The 24814-nt window shown below is 40.1% G+C and overlaps 1 protein-coding gene across 2 annotated transcripts in view; it reads right to left on the reverse strand.

Moving 5' to 3' along the window:
• Nucleotides 1–24814, reverse strand: part of SRF (serum response factor) — a 75150-nt gene that overhangs the window by 32735 nt on the left and 17601 nt on the right. For both annotated transcript variants that reach the window (XM_088148013.1, XM_007436558.4), the window contains exon 2: nucleotides 16872–17138. In XM_088148013.1, the coding sequence (XP_088004139.1) occupies nucleotides 16872–17138 (267 nt within the window). The remainder of the gene's footprint in view (nucleotides 1–16871; nucleotides 17139–24814) is intronic.

Below are 24814 nucleotides of genomic sequence, written 5' to 3' on the forward strand. Positions count from 1 at the left end.
GGGTCTTCAAGAGGCCATGGGTGGTCAGGATTATTACCCTCCTGTTCAGTAGTTTGAGCTAAAACCTTGACTTTTCTTCTTCAATCAAAAGAGCATCTAAAAGCTGATTAACATCCACCCAAGTAGGATTGTGAGTCAGAAAAATGGTGCTAAATCACCAGTACAGTCTCCAGATCATCACAGAGGCATGGGGTGTTCTGTTGCCATAACATAGTATTAGCGACTGCAAAGGGCACACTTGGCTATTCCTATTGAGTCCCGTAGCTTTTAGGACCTGGGACAGGATAGGCTCAAAGGGGATCCTGAGACTAGAGGTTTGAGAATGAGTACAAGGTAGACTGGAGTTTCTGGTGCAACAAGAGGTGGTATTGGAGGAGAAACATGAGAACAACATGAGTCATCAGCCTCTGAAGAAGTGGTTGAGAAAGCTCAGAGACAGGATACAAGGAAGACAAACATTTTTGGTTTTTTTTCTGTGAAGTCCCTTTTTCCCCACAGATACCAGTAAGTAATCCATTTGTACAAAATAGGGTACTTCAAGGAATTCTCTGAGATACTGTATCTTAATTTATTTTCATCAAAAGAATCATGCTATGCCACAATGTATTGCTAAATCATTTTAATTTGGTGGTAGAGAGGCCCGCATTCGCAGGACTTTCTCTAATGTAACACACCATCCAGGATAAAGGGGAAACCAGAACTGCCTCAGGGACCTCCCTGACCCATGTTCACCAACACCATCGAAGGGCTAGCCTAGAGCCATGGACTGGGTATAAATTCCCCACAAAGAGCCCCAAAACACTAGCTGGTACTGAGCAAAGCAAGGGACTCTTACCATACTGTTCTGTTGTTGGTTCAGGAGTGATCAGAGCTGCAAAGAGTACAATATACAATCAGTGACCAACTGCAGATATGGTCATTCCCAAAACAGTGAAGGCATGAGCCAGAAGAGTCCCATCTGGGGTGCTGGTTGGTTAAGGACAAATCTGGATTGATCAGATGACTGGGCCCCTTGCTTTCCTAATTTCAGGGGTCACAGGATTTCTCCTAGCCCTAAGCCGGGTGCAGTAACCTAGATATGTCAATGTGTCTGTTTGACCTGCAGAGCCAATAAGCCAGATCAAATATGGTACAGCAAAATTTATCTTCTTAGTGCAAAAAATGATGTCCCTTCCAAAGAAGAAAGGCCTCAAACAAGCTAAAGTACATGGTATTTATACAAATTTCCACCAATCTGATTTGAACACATAGTTGTCCCCTCTACCCGCTTCTCATCCATATAAAGGTAAAACATACCACTTCTCCATCCTGCCACATAAGGGAAAAACATACTATCTGTTCCTTTTTCTCATTAGTAGTTTTCCAGTTTTCTTACTTTAATATCAGCAATTGCATTTATTCTTTCACTTTAATTCAGTAGGCTAAAGGTCAAGCATAGTTACAACATGGTAGCTGTCTTGTTCTTTACATTCCATTCATCCTACCATGGACTTATCCACCACTGGCAGACCATCAACCAAACAGGGAGGACAACTGCCTGTCTTAGAGAAAGGGCAAGAATAGGCTCTTACTCTATGAACATGTACATATATACACATAGATTTTCCTACTTAAAGCCATAAAACAATATTTAAACAACTGCCCACAATTCAATAGATTGATGAGTTCTGGCAAGCCTATGACATTCTTTTCTTCCATTTATCCTCTATCTGCTAAGGAATCACTGGCCAGCAAGACAGCTTCAGACCTCACTAGGAATTTGTACTCAGGTCTTCCTGGTCCTAGACCAATTTTAGATCATCTGTGAGGGGCTAGCAAGCAACCTGCCATTATGCCTGCCATTATAAAGCAAACAACTTGCTTTATACACCATTAAATATAATTATAAAGTATATAAAGCAAAAACCCAAAGTAGCTATTTATCTGGCAACCAAAATGGAAAGCCTACCATTATTAACCTGCAAGTTAACTATGGTTAACCCGCAAACACAGTTGTTTGGAGTGTACTTTCCTCTTTAGGTTGGTACAGCATTCCCCAAAATATCTCGAAGGCATTATGCTGGGGAAGACTGCTATTTCTGTGCACTTAGCGGAACAGCAGCACAACTTTAGGAACTCAATTATAATGCTTAACTCAAGATGCATTGATATGATGACTGAAGCTAGTTCTTGATAAACCAACTAAATGAAAAGCTGCTACAGTCTGTTGTTGCAGATTTCCACTTAATCAATTCAGGCAAATATCCCTCAGCACAAACACACATTTCCCAAAGCAGACCAAATAATCAGTCATCAAGCTATTACTGTACAGTAACTGAAGGGCTACTAAGCATGGCACAGTAACTGTGAATATCAAATGTGTTACTACAACTTTCCATAGACTTCAGTGGTATACACATGGCAGAAAAAGAAACACAAATACAGCTTGTCAGGGAGTCCAGCATTTCAATAAGGAACCTTGATGTGCAGGTCGTAACTTAGCGAGTAAAGCACAAGCTTTGGGCACAAAAAACACCAGATTCCTGGTAAGGCTGGAACCTTGGAGAGACTCTGCCAATCAGCACCAGAAATACTAGGCTCAATGGACCAAATATCTGAATTGATGTAAAACCACTTCCAGGGTGGGACTATTACATGTAGTCCTTGGAACTTCTTTCAGGTACAAGAAAAGATATATAGCTGGCAACACTGGCCCCCACTACTGCAAGTACTTTCAAGCTTCCTGGACTGATCATGAAAGGCACATTTTTGCCCTATCCCATTGGTAGAGCAATGGCCTCTACCTCTAGTCTTCAAGGCTTCCTGCTCAACCTCTAACAAGCAACCCAAGGCTGGAGTACCCCTGATGCCAAATCAACATTCACAGCTCAAGCCCTGCCCTATCTTGTATAAGGAAAGGAAAGTCAAAAGAAATTAAGTGCCTGGGGAGAAGGATACACAGCAGAAGCATTGATTTAACCTCCATACAGCCTTCCTTTTACAACATTTCCTAATCTAGAACCTCCAAATAGACTGGACTTGTAACTGTGGATGATCTGCTAGAGTTGCTGCAGGCTGGGGAAGGTTGTACAATCTCATTCTAGTGCATATTCTAGAGCCTTCAGCTCTCAGCATCCCTCACCACTGGTCAATCTGGTCATTGCTACAGGAAGCTATAACATCTGGGAAAGTTCCTTATCCCTACCCATAGGCAAGTGAAAAGAAACCCAACCTCTCTCCCAGTAACTTTGCACATGCCAGCCAATTTATTTATTTAAAAATATTTATCAAAATCGATTCTAAGGCGGTTTATTGGGATGGAAAATAATTCCATAATTATAAAGCTGCAAACCACAAGGAAAGAGAGGAGCAGCAGAGAAAAAGCAAAGAAGGAAGAACTGCTCAGATCAATACTACTATCACAGTGAGGTTCACACCAGATAAATTTGCTTCCTGTTACTTTTACATTTTGTTAACAAGTCATTATGTACACATACATACTGCCCAGAGACATTTCCCTCAATATTTAGAAGGCAGGCATATAGCTGAGAAGGAGGGACAGTAGAAGCAGAACCTTGGCAGTCAAAAGGATCTGGAGCACAGATCCTCCCAAGCCCAGCCAAAGGGACTGAGGCTTGGGCTAAACTACTACTCTGCCCTCTAAGATTGCCACCTGCTACTAGATGAACTGCTTAGATCTTTGCAAAAATTAGTGCCTGAATTTATTCTTTTTTTCTTTCTCCTCTCTACCAACCCGTTTCTTTTGTGTTCTGTCTTTCAAATTGCAGTTCTGTGTCTTTTAGACTGTAAATCTAAGGGAATTGACTGTTCTATTACTGAACTTCGTAAACAGCTCTTTTCTTGATGAAGACCAAGGTAAAACTCCTCCCAATAAACAAGCAAACAAATGAACAGCTAATCCTGTTACAAAAGCACCAGAGCTAATGAAAAAGGAATCATATGAACAAGCCTTAAGCTTGATTTTATAATTTTAGAGAACCTTCACTGCAGAAAGAAACAATGGCCAGTTTCATTATAGAGAGCAGGAAAATCTGTGAATTTGTGGACGGACACTACTCAGTCGTAAAGCTTTTCATTCCTAAAACTGAAAAGGACATGTCCCTTCCTTATTCTGACTAGTGAGCATGGGTGTCTGCAGTGGGCATGCAGGCACATGCACACAAATGACAACTTGAGATATCATCACCTTAATGTTGTGACTTACATCAGCACACAAGTGCATAATGACAGCACTGGTAATGACATGTCCATGCTTGTGTTACCATTTTGATCATTGTGGTTTACTGCAAATACCACTGCTAAGAGGCAACGTTTACAAGGGCGATGTTCATGCAACATGCTTAATCCAGCTTGGGCTCTTGTCCTGCAATATGGACATATCACAGATGATATAAAACACAAAAATATATGTACATAGCCTTAGAAGACAGGATTTGAATAATTCAACTGCATGTACACAGTCATGATAAGTCAAAGGAGGCAGCATAGAAAGCTGTCACATAACAGATTAGATGTACCCTTTTGGTCCAGTATTATGTGCTCTTATTGGCATTAGCTCTCAAGGCAAAAGATCTTTCCTCTAACTTATCACTTGATCCTGTTAAATCAAAGACATACAATTTGAGGGCTAGGGTTGCATGGGATGCCCTGAAGCCTTGGGCACAACTCCCAGATTTATTCCAGAAGTAATCAGTGGACTGTAATCTTTAATGTGATATACCAAAGAAAGTATTGAAAAAAAATTGAGAATGTTATTTGCATTTAATTGAACATTAATTACACTTAAACTGAAATTAAAGCACACTTATGCTTTTTTCAAGTGCAGCTTTGCTTCTAGTATACTATCTGAAGATCAGAGCTCAGCTGAAAAGGGTTGGGTGACCCTGTTTAAAGGAGATGCTAGGAATTAAACTTGAAACAACACTTAGAAAGCAGGTCCTCTATCTAGGCAGTAGTTCAGGCACTTTCAGAAGATCAGATTATGGTCCATCTACATCACAGTTTATTTAACTGCAGTTTCTAGAATAAATCATACTAGACTGACTTTATCAAAAAATTAAGCTACAAACCAGGATGTAATAAATCACAATGCTATACTATAGTCAAATCAAACAAACCATATTATGATTTAGTGCATCAGACGTTCAGCCATTCGCTGTAATCAAGGAGATTCTTGGCAGTTCCTATGGCCCGTGCTGGCTGGGAACAGGGCTAGTTGTTCAAGCTCAGAGCTCCAGATAGGGGAAGAGCATGCTACAGACTGTATATATCTGAGACCTATGAATAGCTTTTTGCAATGATAAATTAACAGAAAAGCAGACTTCAAGAACTGTCTTGCAGCATCAAGTACAAGCTGCTTTAAACCATCATGGCGTTCGTACAGAGACTGCTGAAAAGGGCTTACCCATTTAGGCACTGCGTAAGGAAAGGCTAAAGGCTCATCAGTTCTGAATACTGATTGTGCTGACTGGAGCTCATTGGAGTTCAACAGGTTCGCCCCCTCTCTTAACCTGGGCACTGACCCATGCACATGTATTATATGGGGACTATGACAGTGAACACGTGCTAAGCGCATACGAATAATGACAGGGTGGGAAGATGCAGCACCTTTCAAACATTGCCCTGGCACATAGAACACAACACTTCAATGCAACTTTTGTACACTGCCAGCTACATTTGGGTCAGTTCCTAGGTCATGCAGTTTTACAGGAAACCATTCTGATTGGCTCTAGTCCCCCAAGCCTTGGAACCAAGTGTCCAAATTCCCATGTAATGCCCCAATTAGTCCAGCTAATTCTAGAACTTAAAATTGTTGATCTTTCCAAGATTTCAAAGACATATATAGTTTCTGTGTATATTGGTTGTTGTTGTTTGTGTTTTTTTTTCCTTTGCCTTATTGTTGTTTTTCTCTTTGTTCTTTTGTTATCAATAAAAAACCTATGTAACTTATGTTAATATAAAGGAGAGGAAAAAAAGATTTTAAAAAATGACATAAAGGGGGGAATTAATGAATAAAGAGAAATTATCTAAAGGATCTCTGATCCTTTTGCCCTGCATCTGCCATGGGCAGAACTGAGGCAGCTCTACAAATCAGCAAGAAAATGACTACTGTACTCCCTCCTACCTGGGATTTATTTTCTTCTGAAATTCTGGGCAGGATGCTCAGACAGATGCACATGAAAAGTGTGTGATGCCCTAGCAGAGACTCCACAAACACATGAAGGTACTTAGGTGGAAAAAAATGAGACAAGAGAAACAGCTATGGAGAAAAGGGATAAGATGATCGGGCAATCTGAGACAGTGCCCCATCACCTGAATGGATTTGGCCACCCTCATACCTGCCCCAAAACATTTCAGCCCACACCTAAGAGAGAAGTTCTGCAACTGCTCCATTTGTCAGGGGATGAGTAGCAACCGAGACATCCAACATCCTTGCATGCCACAAGAAGGGTCAATGGGACAGGAAAAAGACTTATCCTTCCAAGGTACCATCTCATACCATTGCAAAACTCACAAATTCCTGGAATGAACAACCACCTGGCCATAGGACTCTTACTGCTCCAAAGGCAGCATCTTTAAGGTTAGAACCCTCAGGCCAATCCTAGAGCAAGACTGATCTGGAATATTTTCATCCTAGAGACGATAAAGATCCAGGTTCTGATCACTGTTTTATCCAACCATGCATAAGATCTTGCCAGGTACAGAACTGCTCAGGGTTATTTGTCCAGAAGGGATGTTTAGTATTCCCTATGAAGTATTACCAGCACACACAGGACAACATTGGAGGGAGTAATATGGTATGTAGCTGCCCTTGTGCTAAAGCATTAGTACTATTCATGCAATTTATCAGGCATACTAAGTTTCCTCCCTCACATCCAAATGAAGGAGCTGTACTCTAACCATGGAAGTTACAGCTTGGATTCTAGATATTCTCTAATTTGGCATCCTCCACCAAATGTGGGGGGCAATTCTGGAAGTTGCAGTCCCAACACATCTGGAGGACATTAAGCTGGGGACCACTGAGAATATACAGAAATAGCAAACTCATTTTCTGAGTTACTTACTTTATGTTGTCAAAACCATCACCATCTGCACAAAAGAGGTAGCCACAAGTCTGGGGAAACCTCCAGGTTTGCAGAAATATCAAAAGCCTTAGGGAAGAAACCCCAGAGAAGACACCTAAAATAGTACAAGAAGGACTGAGCAAATCTAAGCAGCACAGAATTCAGGCTAACTTTTTGAAACCAAATCAGAAAACTAGGGAAGGAGATGAAATGGTATTCACTGGAAGACCTTGGCTGGCACACAGGATGAACAGAATTAACTCCATACTGCCTACTTGCTGCAGGTCTAACATATATTGCCATGTCCACTATAAAATACATGGAACCTCCATGTCTAAGGACAGTATGCTGTTGGGTACCAGTTGTCTGAACCCAGGCTAGATGCACTGGACCACTTCAAGCTACAAGGTTTTTTTTGTTGTTGTTAAATCTTTTAAAACTAAAAAACCTACTATTAGTTTGTATAGATATTTGTTATCAATAAATCAATTTGATATACAGATGAGTGATAAGCGGAATAAAGAATTAAAGGTTTCTATATTGCCTAGACAATGGGAGAGTGTCTTAACTTCTATAGCAAGAGCGTCAATGGACCTCAAACTACGACTTATACAACAAAAAATAATATTTAGAATTTATTGGACTCTGCTACATCTGTATAGAAAAGGACTGTCAAAAACAGCATTTTGTTGGAAATGTAATAAGGACAATGCTTCTTTAAAGCATATGTTTTTATAATGTCCTATACTTAAGTTTTGGGAGAAAGCAGTGGACTATATGATTGTCCAACAAAAGCTAAAATTTTCAGAGGATAATATTCTTTTGAACTATATACCTAGTACATGAAAGTTGACAACTGGACAACATAAATGGATTCTCTGTGCCCTTACTATGGCCAAAAGACTGATATTGCAGCATTGGAAAGATAATGTATGGCCCCATTTATTCAATGGATTGAAGACCTGATTGCACGTGCTACTTATGAGCAGATTGCTATAGACGTAGACTTTGTATAGACAAGTATAATGAAATATGGGACTCGTTTATACAAAATGCACTGGGTTAAAAGAAAAAAACATGATAGTCATATAACTCTATTAGAAATATATATGTACTTGAATAATATTTGCATTAGATAAGCATGTATAGAATTGTAACTGTTCATTGTTATAATGATATATTATTTTTTTTTCTTTTTGTTACATTTTTTCACTTTTATGTTAAAGCACTTTTATGTATTTTTTTTTTAAAAGCTACAAGTTGTTTTTATATGCTTCCCCATCTAAAAAATATCCTACTAGAAAAACAACCATCCCAGGGAGAGGTTGTCAGTCCAATGAGCCTCTTTCTAGTTTCTAGGAAGTGCTGGTTGTCACAGGCACAAAAATGAAAGCTTCCTTTCATGCTATCATCAGCCAGAGCAAAGAGAACACACAGACCAATTCCATATGTGAAACAGCTGAGCGAAAAAGCAGGAAGAACAGTTTTGCCAGCAAGTTACCTGTCAATATTCACCAGGCACCCTTAGCTGGTGGCAGCCAAATCCAACACTGCAACCCAAACCCAAATTCAAATCAGAGCCAGGCCTTCTCTAACAGCTGTTTGAAGAGCCACAGCATTTCCTCACAAAGAGTTCTCAACTGTTTTGTACAACATTTTCAACATTCCAAAGCAGAATGACTTGGAGACAAGAATGATGGGATCTGAAGTTTAACAGCTATGGACCAAGGGTCAGAAATGGAGGGGAGAAGATACCTGGTCACAGAAATGTACAATTTGCAAACCCTATATAGGATATTGGAGAATATTTGTATGAGAAAAAACAAGGCTTCATGGTTCCCTAGGAGAGCTGGTTTAAGCTTCCACTTTTTAATATTTTGCAGTTCTCTGAATCATTTTTTACCTCTATTTGACTCCCTATTTGACTTAGTTCTTTTACATGCTTCTATCTCCTATCACACATTCCCTTGAAGTAATTCAGGATAAATATTCCCAGAATTCTCTGCCTTACTTGCTGTTAACAACCCCATCAGGTAAATGAGGCTGAGATGAAAAGGATGGCCTAATGCCTCCCTATCAGCTTTTTATATCTAAGTTTAAATCTGAAATTGATTTTCTTTGAACATGGGATCACAGTGATTTTGTTCACATTATAGTAAACCATCATGTGGTTCATCTGGTTTTGTATGAAAAGTGTTGTATGACAACATCATCCAATGTGATTCGTATAATAGCAATGACTTTAGTTCAATGTGTGAACCCAGTCACTTTATTCAATATATTTAATTAGGCATACAGTTGCTCTCTTGCTCTCTGAAAGCACTAGACACATTTTAGCTTTTATTTAATAAAAATTAAACAAAGTATATTAGTTCTACCACCCACACATTTAAAAGGTAATTTGTAGCATTTTACCCCAATCTGGGATCCCCTAGATATGTTGAACTTTACTTCCCATAATCCCTATGGAGACCCCAAAATTTTCCCTTTCCTTCTTGCTACCATAAACCCAACACTTCTCCAACTTGGTGTCTTCCAGATAATGGGACTGTAGTTCCCAGAATTCTCAGCAGGTGTGTTTACTGGCATGCTGGCTAGCAACTCTGAAGGCCTAGTCACAAAGCCTCTGGGGGCACCAAGTTGGGAAAGTTACATTAGACAGTTCCAGGGTAGCAGCCACTTATGGGCACCAAGCAGGGAACTGGTAGCAGCAAATACATTTCTTCTGAAATATCTTTTTCCCCCCACAGATAATTAACTAACTGTGGACAAAAAAAGATGGGCATCATTTCAAAATGGATGGAACTAACAAGCTGGGTTCTCATCCTTGGCCTTGTTGGACAGAAGATCTTAGTTGCAAAGAACTGAAAATGGTTCAATTCTCCCATGTAGAAATAACAAGTGCAGACATATTCCCAGGAACTTTAATTCTCCAAGTAACAGTTTGCCAACTGGAAGCATACATTGATACACTATCTATCCCCTTTAAAGCCTTTAAAAACAACGCTAACTAGCACAACTTGTACAAATTTGGATACTGTTTGGCACATCCAGAATATCAGCAATCTGAAAGAGACATAGTGTTATAATATAAAATGTCTGTTTTTCCAGTCTAAGTGTTCTCTCTTCCCTTAGAAACACTGATTTATTTTCTCTACCCAACTGTAGGCTACATCAAGAGAAGGACTGCATTTCAATCATGAGATGTTACATTATCATGTTATTCTGCTTTTCACTGCATGGAACACTATGTACAGTTTAGGAACAAGACTGACAAATTAGCATATAATCCACAGCATAGAGGCAAAGATGACAAGATACTTATTGGACAACTTCTACGAGGAAAGCTTGACAGAACTGGTATGTTTCACTTAGACATGAGACCACTAAAAAGATATATCATTTATTTGAAGGATAGTTACACGTATAATAGAATCATTACTTCAAAGCAAAGGATTAGGTACCAGCAAATTACCAGAAAAAGGATTCAGTTAACATTAGAAAGAAATTAAGGGTATTAATTGTTTAAGAGGGGAACAGACTGTTTTAGAAAGTGGAAGAGTCACAATCATTAAAGGTTTTAAAGCAAAGTCTGGATAGCTATATTAGGAATGCTGTAACACTAGATATGTTGCAGTGCAAGAGACTAGATTAGATGACCTTTGTGTTGCCTTCCAACTATATGCTTAAAATTTTAGGTCCATCAGTGATCATAAACGCACTCTGAGATCTAATTCTGGTAGGTGGGCAGCGAGCTAGCAATTTCCCATTCCACTATTTATTTACCATTTCATTTTATTTTAGATATGCTTGTTTCAGATATTTTGATTTTGCTAACTGAAAATCATTTTAATGGCATAATATTTACAAATGTCACACAGTAAAGAGTCCCATCTAAGGTGAGCACAAGGATCTTCTCTGTATCTAAAAGCAGTAGCCAATGATACCTTGCTAGCATGTCCATATGTGCAATATACTTTTCCCCTCACTCCAAAACAACCCCATGATCTATACAAAGTTTCCACACTGTCAAAACAATTATACTGTTGGAAACAGCCCTTATATTGGTGGAGCTACTAAGAACAGGATGCATACCAGCAGGATTATATGAAGATGAAGGAGTGAACAAATATAGAAGTATTTTTTATCTCAGCAGGAAAGCTAAAGCTGTTACCATCTCACATAAGTGAAATGGGACTTGGGGGTAAAATAGTCATTTCAACATTTGCTGATATAGAATTAGGAACAGGAGCTGAGGTTTCTAAAGTTGGGGATTTTGTTTGTGTTTTCTATTAGAAAGACATATTGGTAGACTATGCCTGCCCTCTGACTACATCTAACGGGAGACAATTCCAGTATTTTTACTTCTGGCACTATCACACCTCAGGCAATTCCAAGATAAACAGTCCAAGCTGGCCAGGATTACTAGAAATATGAAGAGTCTCATTCTGCCATGCAACAAAATCTGTTCTCTTTACTATATATAAAAAAATCAGTTCTCTTATACAGTTATATGCAGAGCTTTTTCATTATAAAACTATACTATTTTCCTATTTCTATTTCCCTCTATTATGGAGAAAAAAATTTAAAAGATTCAAAGCTAGCTCTTAGTAAAAGAAGAAATCCACCTTTAGAATTTCAATAACTAGCAAGCCTTTTTCCCCCGCTACCATAAATTGCATCCAAATTCTATAAGTTGTAATATTCCCCTCTCAGTCCAATAATATTTACCACTTTACCTATTTAGGTAATAGTTACCTAAAATTCAGAAATATTAGGATGCAGTTCAACATATCCAGAGAGTAGGCAGATACACACACATACACACACACACACACACACACACACACACACAAAACTCATTATCTGAACGCTTATGCAGCCAAAGTAGCACATTTGTACTTAAGAAGTACCTGCGGATCTAGGGGAAATTAACTTTGCTGGAATACAGGTTGCTCACTAATGAACAAAACTTCTTCTTCCCCACTACTCCCATAGCCCTTGTGAAAAAAATGTTTAAGTTTTGCAAAAATCCTAAGATCTGGACTTAGGCAGATAATCAAGACAATCAGAAATGCCTATGTTGATATAGTCAGTATGAAGTATTAAAAATGGCTACAGAATTTGCAATTTACATTAGGCTCATGCCCTTCTGATCTGATAGACATCAAGTAGGAAAAATTGTCTTAGAAAGTTTAGACAAAAGAATTTATGAGGCCCATTTCTCAGTCATTTGTTTTCACACATCTGTTTTGACTAGCCAAACTACTATGAGAATTAGTCCTGTAACTTTGCATTTCCTCCAAAATGCAGCAGTATTGTTGTTGTTGTTGTTGTTGTTATTATTATTATTATTCACATTTATATAGTATCAAGGCTCCTAATGGAAGCGGGAAAAGGCTTAGAATGCCTTCTCCAATCTGGTGCCTTCTAAATAAATTGGACTTCAACACTCATAATCCCATGACAGGTAAAGATTATGAGAGTCAAGATCTATCACATTACAGGACAGTCGAGAAATATTACCCTGAAGTTTCTCCTTCCTGAGTCAAGTGAGACTCAAAGCTGCCTTCATTTGTAGAGCACAAGTGCACAACAATTTGGGGGTTAACATTATGCTTTGCCCACTTATTAATAATGAGTTATTTTTATGTATCTAGTACTCCTTGTACAACGCTTAATGTGTATGCATATGTTTTGTTAGTCCTGCACCATTTAAATCTGAAATATGGGCAAGAAATAGGAAAAGTAAGATGTTGTGAGTAAAATGGAAGAAATGTACTAGGAGTCTTTCTGTACGTCACCCCTTCCTCTCTTCCTCTCAGGAGGCACTGTGGGGAAATGGCTTTCTCCAGGACCAGATAAAGTTTTCTTCAAATCCATGTCACTGTCACTTTGCAGACGAGGTACATACCCACAAAGCCACTTTCATCTCAAACAGGCTACAATGGAAGAGCAGTGAGTCTTGGGTCAAAGGGATTTCTGATTTTAAAAATGCAAAAAGGAATGTCAATGATGAAGCTGCATTCTAGCTCATGCTCAGTAATGTTTACTTTAATGAAAATCTGAAGCAACTTTCATATTATTATTTCGGTCACCATCTCTCACTGGCCTTCCATAATGTAAGAACTCACTCTATGAAAACAGAGTGTTCATAAAGTCCAGGTCTGACTACATGTCAAATTACCCCTAGACTTCCCTACTCATCTTTTAACTTTCTGGGTTTTGAAGACAGATAAAAGGAATCAATGGCTCTCCAATGCTGTTGAATAACCACTCCCAGCATCATTAGCATGACCAGTGGTGAGGGACAATGGAGTTGTATCTTAACAATATTCAAAAAAGCCATGTTATCCACCCTAATCTAAAACAAGATGTATTAACGATGACAGAAAGCTACTCTACCACATTCTCATCACCCAATCCAATCAACCAGCAAGTTAGTTTTCAAGCTCCAAAGACTTCCCATTCATTTTCTACTTTCTCTCCCTATCTTCTCTATTTTAGCAGGCACTGCCTGTTGTCAAGTTGCAGGCTTTTGTTGCTATGTTATTTTGTGTGCCAGAATATGACTAGTTGAAAAATATTTCTATGGCAAGTGGTGCACTTTTGCCCAACTGGTTGATTCTGGAAGGAGAGGCAAGACTCATGTGAACTCATTATGACATAATGACATAAGCTAAGACAAAATCCCACCCACCTGTTCTTAGAAAGGACATGGGTCTTCCTCAATCAGGTTTAAGCTGTTACATCCTCATCTGTATTTCTAATAGCCCACCATCATCCAGCATCCAGACATACTGCAAGTAACATGTATCATCCTTCTCCAGAATAATTTAAGTCAAGATCTTCTTTGCTAATCCCAGTGTGCTCATTCCTCAGAAAGCATGACCTGCTTGGTTCTTCTTCAAACTGACTCTTCACCTCCCAGCTTCAGTCCCCAAATCATGGCTGCTGATATTGAAAAGGGATGGAACTTATGAATAACACTGCAAGTTTTGTTTTCCCAGAAGCCTTCCCCCAATACCGAGCCTTCCAGGTGGACTATAAGATCCACAACTGTTATCCAGTACAACCAAAATCTGACCACAAATCATCTCTCATGCTCATAGTAGAGTACTGATTGGAAAAAAAAAATTAAATGAATGTCTGAGGTTATAAGTTCACTTCCTAACATCTCTGTTTAAAAAGTATCATAGGGCAGGAGGAAAATGGATTTCTTGATCCGTATGATCTGTTCCAAAACTGTCTGTTCTGAAACCTCAGATGCTGCCATTAATCATAAAACAAAGCTCTGAAAAAAGAGCACAAGTTCAAGCTGTAGCACTACAGTAAGGAGATGGGAAAGAAAAAATCCTAAATACTCAAATTTGGCAGCATATCAAAGTATCTTTGGTAGGTAAAAATAAGGTAGGTAGGTAGGTAGGTAGGTAGATATCCATTTTATAAAATGCTGGTCTGGGTTTTGAACAAAGATAGAGAGGACTGGGATACTGGGGAAGGAGACTGTATTCTTTTCTTGCATTGCACCTGAAAAGCTTTCCAATGAAAAGGCAAGGCAAGAAGCAGAGATTCTGAGTTGGCTGCAACATGCTACCTACTTTAATGCTGTGCTCCAAGCACAAATGGAAGAATTGGAGATTCTACACTGCTGCTAACCCCCCTGCAAATAATGCACCAATGGTAATGCACCACTAAAAAAACCATTCACAGAGATTAATTATTCATACCTGTATTCTCCATGCTTAAAAAACAGAGTATGTAGGACATGATATGATGTCCAGTTGGAGAAGCCTGAAAATAAAATGTTTATATATACTTAACAGATGAAGGGGTCTCTCTTGGACAGTCCTGGGAGGCAGTATAAGTAAGGCTGGTTTTTAGAGGAATCATTTGCTTAATACAACTGCCAAATGCCCAAAGCCAAGACAGACAGCTGTGTGGGATCTGAATAAGCTATTACAGGAGTTTCATTTCCTATCTCCTGCCCACATGCTGGCCGAGAGTAAGAAAAGATTTTAAGGTTTGAAGAGAAGGATCGTAGCTTGGAGGCAGAGCAGATAGGTTGCATTCTGAAGTTCCTGGGTTCAGCCTCTGGCATCACTTGCTACAAGTCAGAAGAATGACCTCCACGTAGAGAACTGCTGCTGGCCACAGCAATAAAGACAGGAAAGAGGGTCAAAGAACGTAGAATTCATCATGTGGGCTCAGGCAAAATGCTGCCTGCTTAGGTAAAATGCTACCTGCAAAGTGACATAATATGATTGTTGGCATTGGCAGGCTTGGGCTAGATCAGTGATGTTGAACCTATGACATGCGTGTCAAAGGTGACACACCATGACGTTTTAGATGACCCAACAGCATTTACCAACACCCAACAACAACTATTCTCCCTGTTTGAGTTACCAAAGAAACTGAATTTGTTTTACTCATATTTCATTTTTGTAATTATTTGGCATTTCTTTATACAATACATAGTACCACACATGATTGGGCTGTATTTTTTTTAAAATAAATGAATATGTAAAGAATTGTTTCTTTTTTGTTTGGGGGGGGTGTCACGCCAGCAGAATCAAGTTAGGCATTTTCCAAATTTCTGACCAGCTGAGCCCAAAAGGTTCACCATCACTGGGGTAGATCATCTTTGAGGTAGCATACAACGTTGTGACAAGGATTTGCTGAGATAATTTAACGGGTATGAAGACCCCTGACATTTTAAGCTGGTTTTGAAAGAAAGCCACTCACAACTTTTCTCCATCTTAGAGATAACAAAACAACTGCTCTCTCTGGCCAAGACAGGCAGGTACTCTCTCTCTCTCTCTCTCACACACACACACACACGCCCCGGGTCCCTCACTTCTCTAGTGATGCTCCAGCTGCTGGGGCGAAAGTAACGAGTTAAGCTAGCAGAGCATTTGGCTGGACACTCAGAGGGAAAGAAGGAATAGTCTGTTCAGCCAAGTGTTTCGATTCCCCCTCTCCTCCCTGCCCCCTTCCAAAACAGCACCAAGCAAGAGACAGCTGCAGCTTATAAGGAATGTGAGAGGCCCAGCCAGGGACTCCAGGGAAGGAAACCAGGCCTTATATGGCCACGGAGGCCGAATCCAATTTTTATCAATGACCACAAGCACAGAGACGCCCAGGCAGAGATAACCCGAAAACAGAGCCGCTCCAGGAGGTCCTGGCAGGAAGGCAAAGAGCACCTGCCACATACCGCCCAGCCCAGCCGCCCAACGCGTGCTGCCATCAGGGCAAGGCAAGACGCAGGCTGCTCCCACTTCGGCAGACATCCAGCACAGCAACTCCAGTCCCAGGGAAGATAGTGGGGGAAGGGAGAACAGCCTTCCAGGAGAAGTAACACTAGAGGAGTCTGAGCAATCAAAGCACTCAGCCTTTCCCCCTGCCAACCCTGCCCCTGACCAGAGCTCGGTAACACGTCCCTTTGTGCAGAGAGGGTTGCTGGGGATCAGGGGTGCTGCTGCTCCCCAAAGCAAAGCCTAACAGCAGAGTCCAAGCCCTAACAGCTCCTCATCTACTGCATCCCCCAGAGCACCCTGTGTTTTTTTTTTCCTAAAGCTAACCAGGAGTTAACTCTTACACTGCTAAACATCAGTCCTCCTACTGCGCAAAGCAGTGAAGGAAGCAATCAGCTCCTTGCAGTTAAGCTGGTGCTACGCAGAGGCCAAGGCCTTGCAGGCCTAGTGCATTAAAGCACATGTAGACAGCAACAATGCTAGCTGCTCTTACCCTCCCCACCAAAGACTGACAAGATGCTTCCACCAAGGCAGAAACCAGGGATGGGAATACCTTTGTTTCTCCACTGCTGTCTGACTCAGACACCTGATACGTAAGGTCCGTTTCCTCAAAGCCCGTAGCACTCATGCGCTGATCGCTGGTTGGGTCCGACCGAGGAGGGGAGTCAGGAGAATTCAAGCATGTCTGGATCAGCGCCTTCCCCGTCTCGCTGGTGATCATCGGCTGCAGCTTTCGCGTGGCAAAAGTGTAGACGTGGCCTGTCTCACTGGCCACAAGTAGCAACACTTGAGTGCCCGTAAGGGTAGAAAGTTCATAGGCCTGGGGTGACAAAAGAGAAAGATGGTGAAGGAAAGCCACAGTCAGGAACAGACTTCTAAAAATGTCACTAGTAAGAAGAGGGAGCACAACTAGATTCATCTCACAACAGGACATGAAATACCCTTTTGGATGGATTGTGGATTATATAAGCCACAATATAGTTTGTGGGTGTTTGGACTAAGCCCTTGGATAAAGCCAGCCATGTGCGATTTGTAGTTTAGGGCCATATGTGAGTCCAGCCATTCTGGATAATTCAAGAAGCCATAGTTAAAACAAATCGTGGCTGAAAATGATGCATGACTTCAGCCAACATGGCCATCTCTTAGGTTTCATTCCACAATACTAAAAAAAATTAATTAAATGACTAAGTCAGGATCTACTGTTATTGTTTGTGTGGTTCTGGATAAGTTATAGCTTTCCTACTGTATTGCTTTGCTAACTGCAGCACTAACTGACCTTGGCCGAATGTCAGAAGCCTAAGCAGAGTCAAACCTGGTTAGTATGTAGATGAAAGACCATGAGGAAAAAGCAAGGCTGTAGGCTAGACAGGGAAGTTAAACAACAACCACCACCTGGGGAAAGATAGCTACAAACCATTTCTGTATTACTGCCAAGAAAACAAAATGGAAATGCCCATGTAGCCACTTAAGAGTTGACCTTGACTCCAAGGAGACTTTATTTACATTTAAAACAGCAAGCTCTTTGAGTTACAAGGGACACATGAAAACACTGAAAACTTATAGCCCTTATGGTTCAGGAGGCAGACAACTGCCTAGCTTGTATACTTCTTCTCACCACTATTATGAACAGAAATTCACAGCAGTATCATACACAAGCATACTTCTACTTGCAATCAAAAAATGCCACTTCACAATTCTAGGACTAAGTATATACTGGCATGGTTCACATGGCGTGTTAACTTTGTTTCTTCTTGGTTCATTACAGACACCATAACAGACAGAGTTTGTATGCTAAGCTATAAGCCAGAGCCTGCAATGTGGCTGCTCCAGTCCCCAGTCCGTGGCCCACAGGCCTCCAGATCACACTGCCAATGAGAGCAGATCAGATCAACTACAAGCCTTAAAAGCTTGTGCATTAATAAATATATTAGCACCACAAGATTTCTTATTGGTCTTCAGGTAAAGTATCAACAGTTATCTTTCAGGAAACTGTTCCAATGGAAGGCATTAGATAAAGCTTTATGTGAAGTTTAATGTAATCTGAAGTCCATCATTCTGAGTTTTATACAGAATACTGACCCAGAGAATGGAAATCAGATTTGGTGGCTCAGAAGACAATACTAATTACTAACTGCATACAATTAAAATCTAGTGTGGCCAACATACCAAAGCACAAATCTATATCTGAAGTTCCTGTAGATCATATCTGGTTTCCCAGCCTGGTTCTTTCCAGTTATGTTGGACATTTCCCAACAACTTCTACCTTCTTCTGCCTTCTATCAGCAAGGTATGACAGTAGTATGAATCTAATACAACTACATAACCTGGGAAAGTTGTGCTTGATTATAGCAAACTTTGCTTCATTTTCCATTTCCAGAATGAACAATTAAGACAGAGACACATTCCTGGAAATGGGAAGGTAGAAAAAGAAAATATTAAAAATAGAGCATATACCACGTTGAAGACAAGAGACTGGGCAACCTGACAAGAAAGTTACTTGGAGGAGGAGGAGGAGGAGGAGGACACAGAGTAAAGAAGAAACAAAGTTCTAAGTTAAAACATGCAAGTTAAATGGGTAGCCTCCAAGTCTGAAAGATTCCATTTTGGTAAGGCATGTATAAATAATTCCATCTTTCCAAGTCTTCCACACGTTGTGCAACATCAGCCATCTGATAATGTTGTACTCTCTATTTATCTACAACGTTAGCTACACCCTCCATCCTCATCCATCTGGCTCCACTAACCCAAGTTTGCCAATTTCTTCAAGATATTACCTGCTTGTCTTGTTCCTCTCCAAATAGTTTTTCAAAATATAAAGCCAATTGGATGCCATGTCTCTAATTTATGCATTGGCTTCAGATGAGGCAAAAGTACATTATGAGGCATCTACTACATCTGATGCTGAAAAGCCAAGCCCCAGTGGTGAGAAAAGGCATATTCCACTACTATCAACATTCTTGGACATACACACATTGAAAGAGAGGCCCAACCACCTAGCCAGCCTCTGTGTGGAAAGCTAAAGGATAGAGATGGAGTAGTGCTTGGCTGCACAAGGAGGCACCTTGGATGGGATGATCTACTCAAGCATATGTAGCCTGGTTCTTGTAATCAGAACTTTCATGCTCAATTGGAGGCCAGGAGCTCCAACATTTAAGGCCCTGCCTCAACGTGGCACAGTGCTGAAATAAATTCCATGACAATTCAAGCTGTCTTTGCTTTCTGGAAACCTGGTTTTCACATTGCTTCTAACTTATGTTTTTGCTTCTTTGAATCTTGACCAGGAATATAATTCTGTTTTTGCCTTCAAGTGCGAGTGCCTCTGCATCTTTATCACCTTAGACTGTTAACAACCTTGCCATGGCCTTGTGGGCCAAAAGAGACGGGAAAGTATGCATGAGACCCTTTCCAATGCATGATGATATACAACACAGACACTGTCATATATATTAGGCCAAATTACTGGTCCACCCAACGCAGCATTGCTATTCAGGCCAACGACCACAGTCCAGGAAGTCCAGCACAGAGCCTTTTAAAATAGAGGACAGATCTTCCATATGCTATCTATGTGCTTTGCTACTGAACTATATTTCCTCTTTTCCCTGGGTAGATAGAAGAGGCAGAAAGACAGGCTGAAGAATTATCACTGAGTGTTAATGTTTAATGGAGACTTCATCATCAACTAGCTGGCCTGGATTTCCCAGGAATGAGTAAAGGATTAAGTATATCCTGATGGTAGCAGAATGGTGACTGGGAGCACAGATCTTAGGCTAGATGAAGGGATTTGGAATATGAGGTGGGTGGTCATGAATGTTTTTTTCGCCAGACTATGTTTGTAAAAATGCCCTGGACATGGCAGCCAATGTATGACACAAGTGGGAGGGGGGGGACCTAGCTTGGCAGAAGTACCTGTGAAAAGGATCTGGGTGTCTTGTCAACCAAAAGTTAAACATGAACCAGAAATGTGATGTGCCTGCTAAACAGGCAAATGTTGCCTTGGGATCCCTTAACAGAAACAAAGTCTAGATCATGGGAAATAATTTTTCTTCTCTAGTCTTCCATGGTCAGACCCCATTTGGACTACAACATCCTGACCTGGGCACCACAGTTCAAAAAGGACCATGACAGATAGGAGTAAGCTTAGAGGAGGATTACCAAGATGGTGAAATGTTTGGGAATCAAATTCTGTAAAGAACAGTTAAAGGATAGAAGTATGTTTAGCCTACAGAAAAGACAATTAAGGGGAGCTATGACAGCAGACTTCAAATATATGAAAGGCTGTCATACAGAAGAGAGAGGGGGCTTATCTCTATTGTTCGAGAGGGCAGGACCAAAACTAGAGAATTAAAACTACAAGGAAAGAAGTTCAGGCTACACATCAGGAGGAACATCCTGACCATACAAGTTATCAGCCAGCGGAACCAGCTGCCACATGACGTGGTAAGTTCACCTTTACTTGAGATCTTCAGAAACTGTATGTCCATCTGTCAATGATTCTGTAGTGTGATGTTTCTTAAAGTGTGATCTGAGGATCCCTGGGGGTTCCCCAAGATCCTCTCAGGGGTCCGAGAAATCAAAATTATTTGCCAGATATTGAAGACATTTGCAAAAATTTAAAACAATGTCACTCTTCTCATTATTTTGTTAAAAAAATAGGGTTTTTTCATGAAAAATGTTTTATATTAATATCTAATGAGTTTAATATTGTTATTTTTACACGATTCAATAAAAATTCTACGAATGTCTCCATTTTAATTTTTAATATGGTAAATATCAATAAATATAACCCAAACAAACAAAAGCTCTTTTGGGGTCCTCCATAATTTTTAAAAGTGGGAAAGGGTTCTGAGAGCAAAAAGTTTAAGAAATACTGCTGTATTAGATCTCACACTGAACATGGGTTGGACTAAAGGACCTCTACAGACCTTCCAGTTTGATTATCATAGGCACCTCTCTTGGGTTTTATCCTTTGTTTCTGATGGAGGTTTATTTTGATGTCCTTCTTCCTTTCTCTTTTTTGTCTAGGTTGGTACTTGTTATTGTATGCTATCCACAGTCCTTCAGGACTGCAGTGGATTTTAACTACCGTCAGATTAATTAAACCATTGTTAACAAAAGAAAAAAGGTAATGCAATTACAAACAAAACCATAGAATTGTGACTGTTATGCGAATTTTTAACTAACATAAAACACAGAAACTACAGGGAACAAAGAGAAGGCTATAGGTTTTTCATAGCACAAAATTGCAAAGCTAAACTCCCGTTCTGATTAGTAGTTACGACAGACAATTCCCATCCTGGAGGGCACCAAGCTGGGTCATATTGAACAAATCCTGGCGTAGTTCCTTTCCAATCTGGACAAAAAATGCAATCTGTTGGTTTCAGTGCAAATCAGTGTAAATGTCTGAAGAAACAGTTAATTGAGCAATGGGCAGCTAGAAACCTCAGAACATACTGGATTTTAATCATAAAAAACTATCCCTGCAGAATTGTCCAAGAGGCCACAAAGAACAGTATCCTATTTCCAAAATAATGGCATCCAGCTATAAGCTTTTGCAAACTGACAAAGCAAGATATAAAGGTAACAGACCTTTAGAAGGGGTTTCAAAAGTTATATAATCCAACTCCACCCCTACATGCTGAAAATTTGCTGGCTGAGATCAGTGATAGGCGGCCATCCAGACCATTCAAAATTCTCTAAGGAAAAAGAGCTTGCCACCTTTTGAGATAGTTTATTCCACTATCAAACAACCAGCATCATCAAGAAATTCTTCTTAAAGTTCAGTGGAAAACTCTTTTCTAGTCATTTGAATCAAGTCCCATCATCCCTTAAGCCAAACAAAATAGATGATCTTCACTGTCTATTTGACAATCCTTCAAGTATTTGAAGTCAGCAACCTTATCATGCCCTCCTTGTGTCTTCTCCAGGGTAAACATATTCCAACTCTGTCAATTCTCATGACAAATGTCAGAGGAACAAAGACACTACGATGCATGGTCAATGTCAAACCAATGACTAATATGACCAACACTGACTGGCAGCAGCAAATGGGCCTTTCTCTAATGTACCTAGGGATGACAGAGGTTGGAAGAGGGATCTTCCTTGTGATAACCATGGGCTCTTCCACTTAGCTACAATGCCTCTCTTATTTCCCAGAACATAGTCTGAAGGAACATGGAGCAGCAGCTTGCTGAAGCTATGCAGATAGGAAAGAACCTTAAAGAACCTTAAACAGCCCTGAAATGCACCAAATACAAAAAACAAGATATAAATACAGTAGAAATAAATAACTATAGGCTGTTGCACAATGCTCCTATCTCTTAAGCCTCAGATTGTGCTCTTGCTCATTCACTTCCCCTCTAAGACAATATTGTACCAACCAAACCATAATAGAGTTTTAACTGTACATGGTCTCTTATCAGGCTCATCTAAGCATCTGCTCCAAGAAACAGGGTATGCCAAAGCAGCTGAGTACTAGTAATTCAGATTTCACTTTTAAACCCAAGGTTTGTACTCCAAAACATGAGGTTGTGCTAAATTGACATAATCCCATCCTTTCCAAATCATCAGTGTACCTACAGTGGTACCTCTACTTACGAATGTCCCTACTTACAAAATTTTTGAGATACGACCAGCTCCGGCCCCAACAATTTACCTCTACTTACGAACTTGCCTCTACTTACGAACTGGATCCGCAGCCATTTTCCCTGCTGCCACTCAGTCGCAGCTTCCTGTGGGCGAGATCGCGGTAGCAAGGAGACGTTCAGTGAGGCTTGTGGTGTGTTTTGTGGCGTTTGGAAGGTTTTTGTGGTGTTTGGAAAGTTTTTGAGGTTTAAAAATAAAATGCATATGTTTCAGAACTGTTTAGGCGTATTTACATTGAACCTTATGGGGGAAATTTACCTCGGGGTGCAACCAAATTCGGAGGGCAGATTAGCCGTATTTACATTGAACCTTATGGGGAAATTTGCCTCGTGGTGTGACCAAATTCGGAGGGCGGAACGGATTAACCGTATTTACATTAAACCTTATGGGAAACTTTACCTCGACTTGAGACCAACTCGAGTTGCAACCAGAGTCACGGAACGGATTAAGTTCGTAACTAGAGGTACCACTGTATTTCCATTAAATATTTATAGCACAGCACACAAGATCTGGATGTGATGCAGAAGTGCAATGCTTGAAGCTTAGGTTGAAGTGTACAGAATGTAAAACGAGAAAGAATAAGACACAAATTTCACATAAGGAAGGGTGAGAAGGCAGGAAATGAATCTTCTGTTCCCAATCTTCAATCAGATTATACCTTATCTTTGCTCCTTCTCTTTATCTAGCTGACTCCCTTTAATTTTTTTTTTCAAAAACTTGCTGACCCAAGTTGCCTGACATCAAAAGTTTCCTGTACCAGAAAGGATGCAAAATACACAGACGTAAATACCAAGGCTAAGAAAAGATAGCAGCTCTGATCCAAAAGCAACATGACTGGAACTTCATCCTCCTACTCTGAAAATCCAAACTAGTGTATTGAAGGATTGCCCAGAACCATCAGAATGTGGTCCTGGAGCCCACAATAGAAGGGAGAAACTGGCAGAAGTTAGGGGAAGGAGTACCTCACTCAAACAGCAGTGCTCTACCCAGAGGGAGCCACTTTCAGATGAAGCCAAAAACTTTAGAGATATTGAGGAAGCTACGATTATTCACTATATATATGTGTCTATGGGTAAATGAGTGTAAGGATATATGTAAATGTGCACACAAAAGCATGCTTCCCACTAATCTCATTGGTATTTTGGTGAAGCCACAACTACTTTGAGATATAAACAGTGGATTTGATACAACTGTGAAAGTATCTTGTGAATGTTCCATCAGAAAATGTTCTGATCCCAAAAAGTGCCGTTCTATCCTCAGAAGGGCTGTTCTGAACACTCCTAAAATGGTCTGACCCTAGAATAAGTTGTTCCAAATATTTCAGAAGCGATCCGACGTGTCCAACCATTTCTAGAATACTTAGAATCTGCATTTGGGCTTAGACCATTTTCCGAACGCTTGGGAGTGACCTGCTCAGGGTCAAAAGAGCCTGTCATGGAATCTTTTGTATACTCATAGTTTTGGAATCATTTCTAAAGGGCTGAAAAGAGAGAAGCACATCAACAGATCTGTTTCCCTTTGGAGAGAGAGACTGGAATGCTTTGCCATTCAAGAATACTCCCATTCTTTTGTTGTATTGCTGCTCCATCAGTGTTTTACATATCTCGTATCAATCTCCCGCTATTTTTAAACATTTTAAAAATTTATTTTATCATTATACCACTCTTGCTACTGAAGGAGATCTGTGTGAAAGCAATACCTTTATCTAATACAGCATGCAAATTTTGAGTTTCCAAGAACTTTTCTTTTTTCAAGGTTCAGGTTAAAACCCACCTTTGTCATATTAATTGATCAATTACATGATGCCATCAAGTCACTGACTCTTAGCAATCACAAGATAGATTTTCTCCATGA

Source organism: Python bivittatus, unplaced genomic scaffold (assembly GCF_059951505.1).
Source record: "Python bivittatus isolate LINGU-HERP-01145 unplaced genomic scaffold, Pbiv_v1 ctg000020_np1212, whole genome shotgun sequence".
Lineage (NCBI taxonomy): Eukaryota > Metazoa > Chordata > Lepidosauria > Squamata > Pythonidae > Python > Python bivittatus.